This window comes from Sarcophilus harrisii, chromosome 5, assembly GCF_902635505.1.
Source record: "Sarcophilus harrisii chromosome 5, mSarHar1.11, whole genome shotgun sequence".
Classification (NCBI taxonomy): domain Eukaryota; kingdom Metazoa; phylum Chordata; class Mammalia; order Dasyuromorphia; family Dasyuridae; genus Sarcophilus; species Sarcophilus harrisii.
In genome coordinates this window covers 211,487,177-211,500,792 of record NC_045430.1, presented here as the reverse complement: position 1 = coordinate 211,500,792, position 13,616 = coordinate 211,487,177, and the positions used below count along the sequence as shown (strand labels likewise).

General features: G+C 34.2%; 1 protein-coding gene across 5 annotated transcripts in view; it reads left to right on the top strand.

Annotated features, from left to right (window-relative positions):
- Nucleotides 1-13,616, top strand: part of DIP2C (disco interacting protein 2 homolog C) — a 581,014-nt gene that overhangs the window by 302,583 nt on the left and 264,815 nt on the right. For 3 of the 5 annotated variants that reach the window (XM_031939601.1, XM_012551185.3, XM_023505021.2), the window contains exons 2-3: nucleotides 6,336-6,407; nucleotides 8,399-8,566. In XM_031939601.1, coding sequence (XP_031795461.1) covers nucleotides 6,336-6,407; nucleotides 8,399-8,566 — 240 coding nt within the window. The remainder of the gene's footprint in view (nucleotides 1-6,335; nucleotides 6,408-8,398; nucleotides 8,567-13,616) is intronic. The other 2 variants (XM_023505023.2, XM_023505022.2) reach the window with 1 other exon arrangement.

Here is a 13,616-nt window from a genome sequence, read left to right as displayed (position 1 = left end):
TGGTCTATCAACAAATACAAATAATGAAATGATTCCTTCTTAGAAGGTGTTTCATTCAAGGAGAGGAGAAAGCTTAGATAAGTATACATAGAATAAATACAAAATACATTCAAATTATGGAAGAAAGGCACTCATAGCTTAAATCAGGAGGTGTTATATATCAAGAGGTGATGCTTGAATAGTGTTTGAAGAGAAGTGTAATGTGAAGTGAAAACAAAAAGGGAGAGACAGTCTTTACAAAGATATGGGGATGGGAAATGTTCAGCTATATATGAAGAACAGAGAGAAGGCCAGATTGGCTGGACTTTAGAGTGTGAGAAGGGGAGTAATCTATAATGAGGCTGAAAAGATAGATTGGGAGCCAGGTTTTGAAGGGTTTTAGAAACCAAATAGAAGAGTTTAATATTTGTCCTAGAGTTAATAGGAATCCATTGGAGTTTGTTGAATAGGAGAGTGACATGTTCCAATCAGTGCTTGAGGAAATACATTTATATCTATAAATATGATAAACTATCAATCTTTAATGTCTATTTTCCCTGTAGGAATTGTACCAGGCCCAGCATATTCCAATTTTTAAGATGATTCCTGCTCTCAAAGCGTTAACAAATTAAATGGGTAAAACAAAGTAAATGGGAAAATAAGAAATAAGGACATGCCTGAAAAAGATATAGACACCAAGAAAGAAATATCAATAAAGTAGAATTAAATGCCTAGAGAGTACCCAGTATTAAGGGATTTGTACTGGATTGTATTTATTCAGGAAGTGTTCATAGAAAAGACTCATTGGAAGCTTAGGTATTTGGGTTTTTTTGTTTGTTTGTTTTCTGGCAGGGAGGTGAGAAGTAATTTGACTGAATAGAGGGGGAAAGACATTCTAGAAATGTGCATAAGCAAGTTGTGTTCCAGGGATGTACAACATTGTTTGACTGAAGTAAAGAGTCCATGGTAGACAATAATGAAGAATTAATGTTACTAAAAATAAAGAATAACTACTTTTTACTGGAGAGGCAGCTAGCTGCCTCTCAAACTGTCACAATGGATGAGTGCTAAGCCTGAAGTTTGGAAAACTTCTCTTCCTAAATTCAAATCTGGCCTCAGACACTTATTACCTGGTCAGTTCATTTAAGCCTATTTGCCACTGTTTTTTCATCTGTAAAATGAACTGGACAAGGAATTGGCAAACCATTCCAGCATATTTGCCAAGAAAATCCCAAATGGGGTCACAAACAGTTGGATGTGACTGAAAAAAAAAACACAACCCAACTACTTATTAGAGGTTCTTAAAACTACTGGTAGTTCTAAGAGCCTGGTGACTGATTAACTGTGAACATCCCAGGGTAATTTTAATGTGGCTTCTGATTTGCAAGCATACAAATCAATTCTTAGTCACCAAATATATTTTTTGTTTCTCTTGGCAAGCAGCTCATTTGTAAGGGAATAAATTCTTGCTTAGAAATGTGGAAAAGGGCTTACATTGTTTTGAGGTTTGTCTAGCTCTACTCTAAATTCTGTCATTAAGTTAAACATAAACCTATTGTTACAGTATATCCAGAGTTTGGGAGAGAGAGAAAAGGAACAACTGACTGATATTACAGAGCCTGAAGTGACTTTAGAAAAAATAGAAATGTCTGGATTAGATTTTAGAGCTAACTTGAGCTCCTGGGATGATGACACCTGTAATTTATTGGTGAGGTCAATATTTTACCAAGAAAGAGAATATTCAGGATAGAAAATGTTATTTAAATGTTGTGCATGCAAGCATTTTTCTAATTGAGAAATATTTATCATTCTGCCTTTTAAATAAAGGGAAGCAAATGAGCACCCTACATTAGAAAATTTATATTTAAAACCAACCCAAAGTCCCTAGAATGCATTATTGTTTCTTGACCTAACTCAACAGTCCAAAGAAGCTTCTGCTATTTGTTCCATTTCTTTCCTTAATTGGCTAAAAATTAAAAATACCTGGATTTCTGCCAGGAGAAGAATCTGTAACCAGATTATTTTTAGTATTGGGGCCCTTGGGGGTTGTTTGGATATCCCAATGGAGACCCATTGCCCTCTTTTCACTGTAGAAATGAGAACCTCTTAGGGACTCCACTACCCAGGCTCCCTAATATCCTTTTCTTTCTGTGTTATTGATTTTCCTGCAGATTCCTAGGGTCACAGTATATAGAATTGGAAGGAACCTAGAAATTATTAGTTCCATTTCCCTCATTTTTACACCTGAGAAAGGAACACTGCATCTTGAAAAGTTTACATCATTTTTTTTTCTTCCTTGTGGGAATTCTAATATTAACAGATCACATTGTATCATTGGTTCTGATAGACTTGCCTTGGGGGATAAAAGATCATCCTGGGTCACATAATTAGTGACAGAATTGAGATTATGAATTCAGGTACTTTATAGGATGCTGCCTCCTAAATTTCAGAAGTGGAATTTAAAATACAATCTTTCCGCCTCTAACCAATTCTACTATTATCGCCAATCATTTAGTGGCATTTAATTAAGTGCCTTTTAAGTGTGAAACCCTGTGATAGAATACAGACCCCAAAATGAAAGTCATTATCTTTAAGGAGCTTATGTTCTAATAGAGCCAGAAAGAGGTGTATACAGAATATAACCATGCTGACCCTCATTAAAATAATTTAAACAAATAAAATGTAAAGGATATCCCAAAAGCATTAGTAAAGTTTTAAGCTTTAATAATTTGATATATAAATGCTACAAACTTACAAAAACATAATTTGAAAGTTTAATTATTTCAATTTCCTTAATACTTAGTTTTATGAGATTAAAATAATTAATTTTTACCTTTTAATTTTACCTACATTGTCTTTGTGAAGTTTTGTGAACAGTTTCTTGATATTATTTTCTTAAGGCCTCAGAGGAAGGCCTTTTATTTGGCTTTTACTGTCACTTGATCTATCTCCATTAAACGTTTTCTTGTGGAGTCATATGAAAATTGTTGTGTATACACAAAAACCTAGTTTTTTGGATGATCTTACAGCTAAGGTAACAAATGTAATCCCTTCCATTCCTGAACAGCAGCTGATGAAAATTTTTATAAAGTTAATAAAAGTAATGGATATCACAAGATGGTGGCTTTATTTGATTTTAATAAGAAATACAACAATATTTTTCAAAAAAAATTCAACTTTTGAAAAGTTATCTTTTTTGTAGATACATAGTATTTATATTTCTGAAGTTATTAAAGATTTTTATGAATCCTATAGTCAGATTTTTGGGACACCCCAGTATTTTATAAAATATATTTATTATAACTATAAAATAAATAGTGATAGGTGATTTTTTGGGGTGTCTGTGTATTTCCTGACCTATGATTTCATTAATGAAGGGATGTCCAGCTATATCTGCAGCTTCAAGTTGTCTATGTTTCATGTATAACATGTAATAAAAGTACCAATTTTACATGATGGTTATGAGTTTCAAATGATATATATAAAGCAATAAGGAAAAATGTAAGGTATATATATATATATATATATATATATATATTCACACATATATATGGAAATGAATATATATACATATATATATAGGATGTGTATGTGTGTTTATGTATGTACTTGTGTATGTATATGTACACACACACACACATATATCTTTCTCTGTTTTTGCCTCTTTCCTTTGTGTGTGTGTATGTGTGTGCAAATTATCCTCTTAAGCACTGGTGTCCTGAAGAGTTCTCAGCAAATATGTGTCAAAAGCAGTTCTTTAATTTTTTTTTAATTTATGGAATAAAACAGCATTTCCATAACATAGTATAATTTAAAAAGATGATTGGACATTAAACTGACAATCTATTACTTTCAGACATGAAAAGCAACTCTTTTAAAGGCAAATAATCTTGGCTTCGTTGCTAGTTCTTTCACTATTATGTCATTCTGAATTTAGAATAATGTATTTTTATTATATGTACACAAGCACACATATATATGTATGTATTATTTCAAACAGTCAAAAGATTGAAGAAATAAAACCATAATGAAACTTGGAAATTCTACATAAATAAAATGTGTCCTCATTTACTCAGAATGCAAATAATGTTTGTGTGTACTTTCTGGATCTTCGATTAATTATTTAACATGTATTTATTAAATACAACATGGTGTGCAAGACCTTTGCAAGATTATTGTAGGAGGAGAGTTAACAAAGAAGTGGAAAAATCAATCCTGAAAAAACTTAAGATGACGTATATAGATAAAAAGAACTAAAAATATAAGGAAGACTATAATAATTACTGAATGAGTGGTACACTAATTAAGTGGTGCAGAACTTGAAGGAGGGACCAGGGAAAGTCAAAGATGCCTTTACTTGAACTTGGCCTTGAAGGCTGAGGGATGGTATTTCACCAGTGGGGAGGAGGGAGTGCGTAGAAGCTGGAAAATATAAGGAGGCTGAGTAAAGGAAGGAGAGGGCTCAGTGCTTAAACAACAGCCAGTAAAATAGGATTCTTAAGGTCCTCTCAGAGGACACAACTGGGGAAAAATAAATATGAAAAGCATTCACTTCCTGGATAGTTAAACCTCTCTCCCAAATCTTTTTTTTTTTTTCTTCTTAATGTGTTATGGAACAAAGAGCTGAGGCATTTAGCATAGTTGGCTAAATGGGATTTAATTCTGCCCTTTAAAGAAAAAGAACTATGGAGTTATTTTGAGATGTGGAGGTCCCTGCCCTTCATTTCCCCATCCTTTAAGTATTAGCTCTTAATTATTTGTTTTCTTGCCTATTGTGTTTCACATGCTTCTGAATTTAAATGTCATCTCCTTTTGGTGTTAAGAGTTTTTCCTGGTTTGAACTCTGGAGGATGGGAAGGACTCTTTTAATGTATTTCAAGCAACCAGTTGAAAAATTTGTGAAGTTTGGGCCACATTTGTGGTCTGAGATGGATTGAAAAATGAAGAGCAAATTTTTCCAGGGTTTGAGTTTCAATGTAGACTTTTTCCCAAAGAAACAGTTGAAGCTAAGAGCTAGGCTGTGATCTCCTGAGTGAGGATGGAGAGAAAACTCCCTATGAATGTTTATCTGGTGATAATGCAACATCTTGTTAGGATATTAAAATGTGTTGTTTGTTTATTCACAAGTGAATCTTGCTCTTTTCCTAAAAAATTAATGTGAAGTTAACTATTTATTAATAATATTTGGAAAGACCAAGACTTGGAACTTCCCAACATGTACAGACTCTTTGTTTCCTACATATTCTTCCAATCCAAAAATATTTTCCTCTTCTCTCTAATATTTCAGATGTGGTGATTTGGAGGGAGAATGACTTGGGTGGAGAAAAAGAAAGAGGAGGAGGATGTGAAAAGGAAAATAAGGCTAATGGTTAAGTTTGTAGTTTGAGGGGTTTTGTGTTAATTTTTTTTCCTTTATCACAATTGTTTAGCCATTTTAAAAATTTTAAATCCTTTGTATGCATTTTTTTTTTCTTGTTAAACTTTGTATATTACCAAAAAAGCCATCTTTGATGTAGTAGTGATGTTAGGGCAGAATTATCACTTCCAGAAAAGATAATTTTGAAAAGAAAAACAAAAACAATTCACTTTGAAAGCTTCAAAAAAATTCAAGGACAAATTTCTGACAACCTATGAAAGAAAGTTATTTTATCCAAAAATAATTAATAGTTTTTCACTTAGAAGAAAATGTAAATATATTTTTTCTCTGTCTGAATACTTGACAGGTTAAAAATCTTATTTTTAGTATCAAGACTGAGCACTTTTCTATTATATTTTGCTTTCTATGCTGGATGCCTTTTAAGGGGTAACAGGCTTAGATTTTTTTGAAAGCATCACCTTCACTCTTAGCTTTATTGAAGTAACAGAGTAGCAGTTCAAAATCTTTGTGACTGCCATGCTTGATTAGAAAAATCCCATTAATGAAAAAAGATGCTAATCGGTAATGTGTTTTGCCGGTCATCACTGGCCTAAGCAGTCTGCATAATCCATTGTTGATTAAGTTAATGAAAGTCTAGCACTGGATTTGAAAGCTTTGTGACAGCAGATTGGAATAAGATTGAAGGCTCTTAAATTATGCTGCACTGGGGGAGTGAATCAAGATGGGAGGGTTACTTACCCAAGTGGCTCCAATGTGCATTAGGTGGGCTTAGGGGGTTTCTTTTGTTTTTGCTGAGGGAGGAGAAGGAAAAGAAAGAGAACACCCAGAAGAATGGTCATACTGTGTCTTGATGAGTTTATTATCACTGTCAAATCTAACAAATGGTACTGGACAGTGGCTCTGTGTTTGGGATCTGTGTAGTCAGAAAGCTCCTATCATGGAAGGCTTGCTAAATATTTTTTTTTTTCCTTCCTCACAGGTGACATCACACAGAAAGGTTATGAAAAGAAGAGGTCAAAATTAATTGGGGCCTATCTGCCACAACCTCCAGGTATGTAAATCTTGGCTGGTGCCATAAAATCTAAAAGATTGACAAGTCTTGAGAACTGATCACCTTAAGTGTAGGACAAATAAGATGGATCATTTGAGACCAGAGAATATTTTTGATGCACGATAAACACTTATATCATATACTTTTTCTATGTAATAGCATATTTCTTTGTGCCTTTATATATATCCCCCTTTATGGCCATTTGCTCATATGTAGTTTTTTAAATCAGTTGGATTCTTGATTTCATGAGTCATTCATATAGATTATGGCAAATAATGCAATAATTATTCTTAAAAGCCCCGTTCTTATAAAAATGACCAGTAAGGATTTTAAAATAATTTCTTCCTCATCCTCTGCCTAAGATTTCTACCTGGAAATAAGATTCCAAAATATTGTTTGTGAGTATGAAATCTCAGAGACTTTCTGTGTTTTCAATTGTAGCTTATGTCAAATAGGTTTTATTTATTTTCCTCGTATGTACAGCATCTACCTCATTCTAGCTTTCTCAGATTTGCTAATTAATGTTGTCTTTTTGCACTTGGGTGATGTTAGTCTCTCCCTGAACCTTGGTAAATTCCAGGAAAAAGGGGGCCAGTGTTGGAATGAAGTGTTGATGTCTCAACTCTCAGATGATCCTATCTGTGGTGTAAGAGTGAAACTTGAGTGCTGACTTCATGCAAGCTGATGCTAAAATGAACTTAATTAAGAAATGCTTATTTTCCTTAGAAAAAATGGAACTCCTATACTATGAAGTTAAAAAGGTCCTGATCTCATAAGCTGTATTTTCATGTTATTCTATAAATTTCAGTTTGTAAAGCATTGCTTACAATTTCTGCTAGAGAACACATACACATGCAGATTTACACACACACACACACACACACACACACACACACACACACACACACAAAGAGAGAGAGAGAGAGAGGGAGGGAGAGAGAGACAGAGAGAGAAACAGAGAGAGAGAGAGAGAGAGAGAGAGAGAGAGAGAGAGAGAGAAGCATTCCAGATAATAATTACTGTAACTAACCTTGATATATCTGGTGGCATCCTACCACTATGTAATGGCAAAGTATGTTCAAAGGGAGTTAATTTATATGCTGAGTTTCTGCTGATTTTACAGATTTCATTATAGTTTTGTTTAGGTTTGTTTAATTTTTAGCCTATTTCTTTTTTCCGTCCTTTAGCTTTAAAAAACAAACAAACATAAAAATGGGTGGGAACATAGTGTATTGTTGCTTTTCATTTCCCTTTATGACAATGACAAGCAGTTTTTAAGACTACAATATGAATAGGATATTTAGGAAGAATAAAGCATTGACTCATTTGAACAGAACTCTCCTTGTCTTCCAATTCCTCATGAGAGACATTCCTGGAAATTAGAGTATCTTTCTTAGGCTTTGGCTAGCTGGAGGATAGCATGGATGTTACTGCTTCCTGGATCTAATATGAAAGAGGAAGGTGATCCCCTTTCACCAGAACATTCACGACCAAAAATCAGTTGGGTTTGCTCCGACCCTACATGTCTAAATCACTCAAGGTCAATTGTAAGGTGACAACTGATGGAAATCCATGGTTTGTTGTGTTTTCTCTCCTCCTTCCAACAGAATCATAGCCAATGCTGACCTAAATAACCACACTACTTGTGAACTGTTTAAAAGAAGTGGAATCTTCTCTATTTTGGAAGAAGGCTGGGGATGGATTGGTTGTATGTTGTCCTTGTGGTTGTTTTTCCATCTGTGCATTGCAAACAAAAGTGAAACAGAGGCATTTCCCAAGAAGATAGTTCTCAAGCCGCAGCTTTGCAAAGAACATGATTGATCCCAATGTTGGCTGGGCCCTAATGGTGGAAGGCGCCCGGGCTGTGTCATGTGGTCCCTTGTTTGTTGTGTGTGCTGTTCTGCATGGGGGCGGGAGCTCCATTCACTGCTGTAACAAATTTAAAAAAAACTAAAATTTGAATTAATTAGTTTTTTTTCAACTTGTTACAGCAGCGAATGGAGCTGCCGCAGTACGGTGTAGACTGCAGCACAGTGAAGGACCCACAAGGAGGATGCTCCGTTCCGCCAACATCGGGGTGTGTGACATCCGAGAAGCAGCGGCCAGAGACCGGGCAGCCAGCACCGCGGGAACCCGGCCTCTGTTTTACTTTCGTTTCGGTGAGCACTACTTTCAAAAGAGAGAAAGAGAAAGAAGTAGTAGAGAATTCATTGTCCAGTAAAGAAACCTAAAATTCAGACAATACTCAACACAACTTTGTTATAATCGAAATTGAAGAATTATAAAACCATAGAGTTACTAGAATCTTAAAGATCCTTTTAATCCATTTCTTCCATTTCATAGACAAAGGCCCAGAAAACTGAAATGATTTACTGAAGGTTACTTAGGTCGTTGTCTTCCCGACTCTCAATTCAGTGGATTTTTCTCCATTTTTTTATTTTACAACTTTTTTTTTTTTTTTTTTTTTAAAGAATTGGGGGAACACAAAAAACCTTGAAAACTCACAACCTACTCAACTAGATTTCTCTGATTTCCTATCGATTCCATTATTCTATGGTCAAACATCTGTTGGAAGGCTGGACTCAGTTCTGAACATCAAACCACTTATGTTTTTAAAAGACTTGTAAAGTAGTAAATTCTACAGATAACAAGAACGTATGTTTGGCAAAAACCAAAAACGAAACAAAGAAAAAACCAAAACTAATGAATGTGAAGCCCAAAGGCAAAATAAAATAAAATAAACAAACAAATTTTAAAAACCCTCAAAATTAGCCAATCTAAAGCTCTCAGCTCGAAAAGAAAACATGAACCTTCTGATTACATCATAAGAAAATTGATGTTTCTAAACCAAAGTTTAAGCCTCATCAATCATCCTGTGGCATATCTCCCTCTGCCTCTTCCCCCCCCTCTCATAAATACATTGCAATTGAATCATGTCCAAGTAATGGAAATTATAGATATAGAACTTACAGAGACCTTGGAGCATGATTCCATCATTCTCATTTTATAAATTAAGAAAAGTGAGGTACAAAATGGTTATGTGGCTTGCCTAAGATCATTATGCCAGTAAATGTCCAAGGTGGAACCTTGATTCCTGGTCCAGAGGCCAAGTTTAATAATTTAACCAACTATGTCAGGCTGATGAGATACCATTAGAATACACAGTTAATATAAAATGTATTAAGCCATTGGTCTATCCCTTGTTTTAAAGGCAAATGGGATGAAGGTTCCCCTTCTTCATCCTTCCTATTGAGTTTGTTTCCTAACCTTTCATCCATCCTTTGTAATTTGACCTTCAGCCAGTTGTTGATGGACCTGGAAGCCTATAATATCATTGCCAATAAAAAGAGATAGAAAAGAGAGAAGAAACATATGAGGTGACACAGATGTCTGGTTTCAGCAAGGTGATGACTTGTCATCTGATACCATTTTAGTTTTTCTTTTTTTTTTTAAGACTCACATGTCCATTGAACATGAGAGGAAAAAATATTTAATTTGACAGGAGAGTGTTTTGTGTACAAGAGCCATTTACGCACATTAGTCTCCCTGGTTTCCTTTGAGAACTAGAAAACATCATTGCACTCTCACCTGTGATTTTAGGACAGGTTGTCCTACTTCATGTTCTATGGGAGATTGACACTCAGTCTTGCTTCCTTGTGTTATTTGGTGGGTTTTTTCCACTATTCTTTTTCTCTTAGAGATTTACTCCTGAGTGAATAAAGGCCTTCATTATGCATAACTTAATTCTTTAGCAAGTCAGTAACTGAAGCAGATGTTTCTAAATTAAAGAATTTAATTCTTTCGTGATTGACTCACTTTTTATAATGATTTTCCTTATACTGAAGACTCCAAAATTGTTTAGTTTTTCTTTTTTCCCTTCCCATTCTGTCATATGTAAAAAGATAAATCATAGAGTTTTTATGTTGGCAGGAAATAATTTGGTATTATTTCACACTAATTTCTCTAAAACATGTAAGGTATTTCCAAGGAATTCCTTTTCATTTTTAGACTTACTATTGTAGGAAAAATGTTAGCGCATTTATGGTAGAAAATATAATTAGGATTTCCAAGGCACTTGTCTTGTTCTGACTTTTTCTAACTTCCTACATCATACTCCATTAACTATTCTAACTGATTATTCTTGCAAATTTATGAGGAAGAAACCAATGTCCTTATCTTTCTTATGAGTAAAAGTTTGTGTGTCCAAAGTGTGTTTCTATAATTAAGTCCTTACTATTTCTGCACCATAGGATGCAGTGACATAATGAAGTGGATTACTAATGCTACCATCAATAATTTCTCATCTGGATAAATACTAAGAACATGTTATGATATATTTTTTTAAATAGCTTGTATTTGTTCTATGTGCTGGTCTGTAAAATATCACTTTTACTCTACAACAGCTTTCAATGAGAATGCTGCAGTGAAGTTTGACTCCATTCTAGAATGAGCATTCAGCCAACTTCTTTCTTGAGATTTAGATAAATTTTGCATTAAATTTTTTTTTCTAATTTGAAGTATTAAAGAACATACTTAATAAAGCTTCTTGTTCCGGAAGTCCTCCTAAGCAAAGTCATTGCTTCGTGAGGCATTTTAGGATACTGATGTGGAATAATTTGTTGCTATGGTAATTGGAGCTACAAAAGCCATAACATAGCATGAAAGCTTACCATAGAATCACAGAATTAGTAGCAAACTTGCATCCATCTAGTCCATCTCTTTGTTTAGAGAAGAAGCTATAATATAGCATCCATTTGGTCTTTACATGAAGAAATCTAGTGAGAAGGAAGCCTCTACCTTGGAAGCAGCCAATTTTGCTTTGGGGCAGTTGTAACTGTTAAGAATTTTTTTTTCCTGGTAGGAGCTCAAGTCTGCTTCTCCTCTGAAACTTCTCTGTCACTCCCACTTCTATCTACTAGGTTCAAAATAACAAATCTTTCTACCTGATAACTTGAAGACAAATTCATGTCCCCCTTGAGGAATTTCTTTCTAGGTATCTCTAGTTTCTTCATAACTAACATGTTCTTATGAAATCTCTTTTCCAGACCAAATATTCCCATTTCTAGCATATAGTTGAAAATAATGATGATGTTACTTTTGAGCTTTCTATTTTCCTGACTAAACATCCTCAGTTCTAACAGTTTTTATAGTAATCACATATTTGAGGGTTTTGACTCTTCTCTGTGCTGCTCTTTGGACACTCTTCAAATTCCTTCCTCACAATATCCAGCAGCATACAGTTCTGAACAAACTAATCCCATATATGGCCCTATATGAACAAATTACCTATATGAATATCTTTAAAGATGTAAAGGTTTTTTCCCATTTTAAAAAATTAAATGATTTATTAGAAACAATGTTATACAATACATTATTTTAATTTGTTTAGTACCTCTTTGTAGTTAAATTAATTTCAGTGCAGAAAACAGAGTTTTTCAGTCATTCCTACTAAGGCTTCACAAATCAGAATTTTTCACACATTCATTTTTACTTTGACTTTTTTCATTTTACATTATCTTATGATGGTCTTTCAAGATTTCTTTGAAAGCACAACTCTTAATCTATCTGTCACTTAGTTGATTTCCATAGTTGGTCATCTGGTTAGTGGGATGGATAGCTCCTGTTTCTTCCACCACTTTATAGGTACCACATTGTAAAGGAAAACCTCAGAAGGTCTGTGTCCTTAGTCCATCATTTGTTCACAAGGTGAATATGGGAAAACCAGTTTCCTAATCAATAAAATAGGAATAATGATATTTTCAATAATTTGATAATATTATTATTTTCTCACAAAGTTGTAAGGAAAGTGTGTTGTGAATTTTTGAGCAGTTTAATGTGAACTTTTATTGTTAGTAACCCTCTAGAAACTAGAAGAATAAAGAGGGAAGTTATTTTTTGTGGAGGTATGTGTGGTATTTGTACTCTTTGCTTAAGAGCAAAAACAATTCAAATCTACCACTCTCTCTTTTTCAGCTTATTTTTTCTTTTCTTTCTTCCCTCTCCACTTTATTCCTTTTTGGAAAGACATAGTTTGCAAAATGAATAAAATTAGATTCTCTTTTTTATACTACAGGTAGACAAGAAAACATTCAGTTTTCTATCTGGAAGATAGATATCAAGGATATTCAACTTTGTAATACACACACACACACACACACACACACACACACACACACACCTATGCATGTGGGGGAGTCTTCTTTAAACACATAAACACATATCCCATTAGAGGACATCTTTATGCTCTTTATGTTACCTTTTTGCTTTCTTCATTCACTACCACCCTTTCCTTTTGATTTCTGCTTTGAGAAATTTGAAAGGCAAAGTAGCCTTGGAAAGCAGTGTTTATTACTACCCAGTCATTGGAGATGGCTGCCTGCTGATCACTGTTCCCATTTCTTAAATGTCAAGGATGCCATGATCTTTTTTTTTTTTTTTTTTAACTTCAGCAAATTCTAGCGAGCTAAATGTTTGTTTACTGTTACTTTGGGAAACTCAGCATAAAAATTCCTATATTGGGTAATAATTCTGAGGTAACAATGTATTGCACTTTTTATCCCTGAAATTTAATGGCTTGGAGTTGCCTGCCTTTGGAAAATTTGGTATAATTAATTCTGAGAACCTGATTTGAAGTCCAGGAGCAGCATTCAACAAAGCAAAATTATTTAAGAAGTGGAGGAAGTATTTTAGAGGGAAGAAACAATTTTTTTCTTTGCCTTTCATTTCAACCTCCATGATCTCATCAATATAGCTACTTCACTGAGCAGATTAGAACTCATCTTCACCCTCTCATCCTGTATGATCCCTTTGAATGTTTTTACATCTCACTCAATGGCTAGAGAATATCTAAGTTCCTCAGATATTTATAATCCGTGTGACCTTGGGCAAATTATTGCTGTTGGTATTATTGTTATTGCCACCAGGATAGCTTCCAGGCTGTTAGTTTTTCATTTCCTTGCCCTCTGTGTATCCCATTGATTGACCCTTTGCCAGTCATGTGTGTCCTAGATGCTGCATTATCAATAATTTCCCAAGCAAAAGTCTTTATCTACTTCAACTAGACAAACATTTATTATGTTGCTAATAATATAGTAGTGTCTACTTGTTTCTATCATGTGTCTATAAGTTGTTCTTTGGATCACTTGCAATTTTGATTCTCATAAGATCATAGTGCTTCACCATTTGTAATTACATGGTATCCAAGGAATC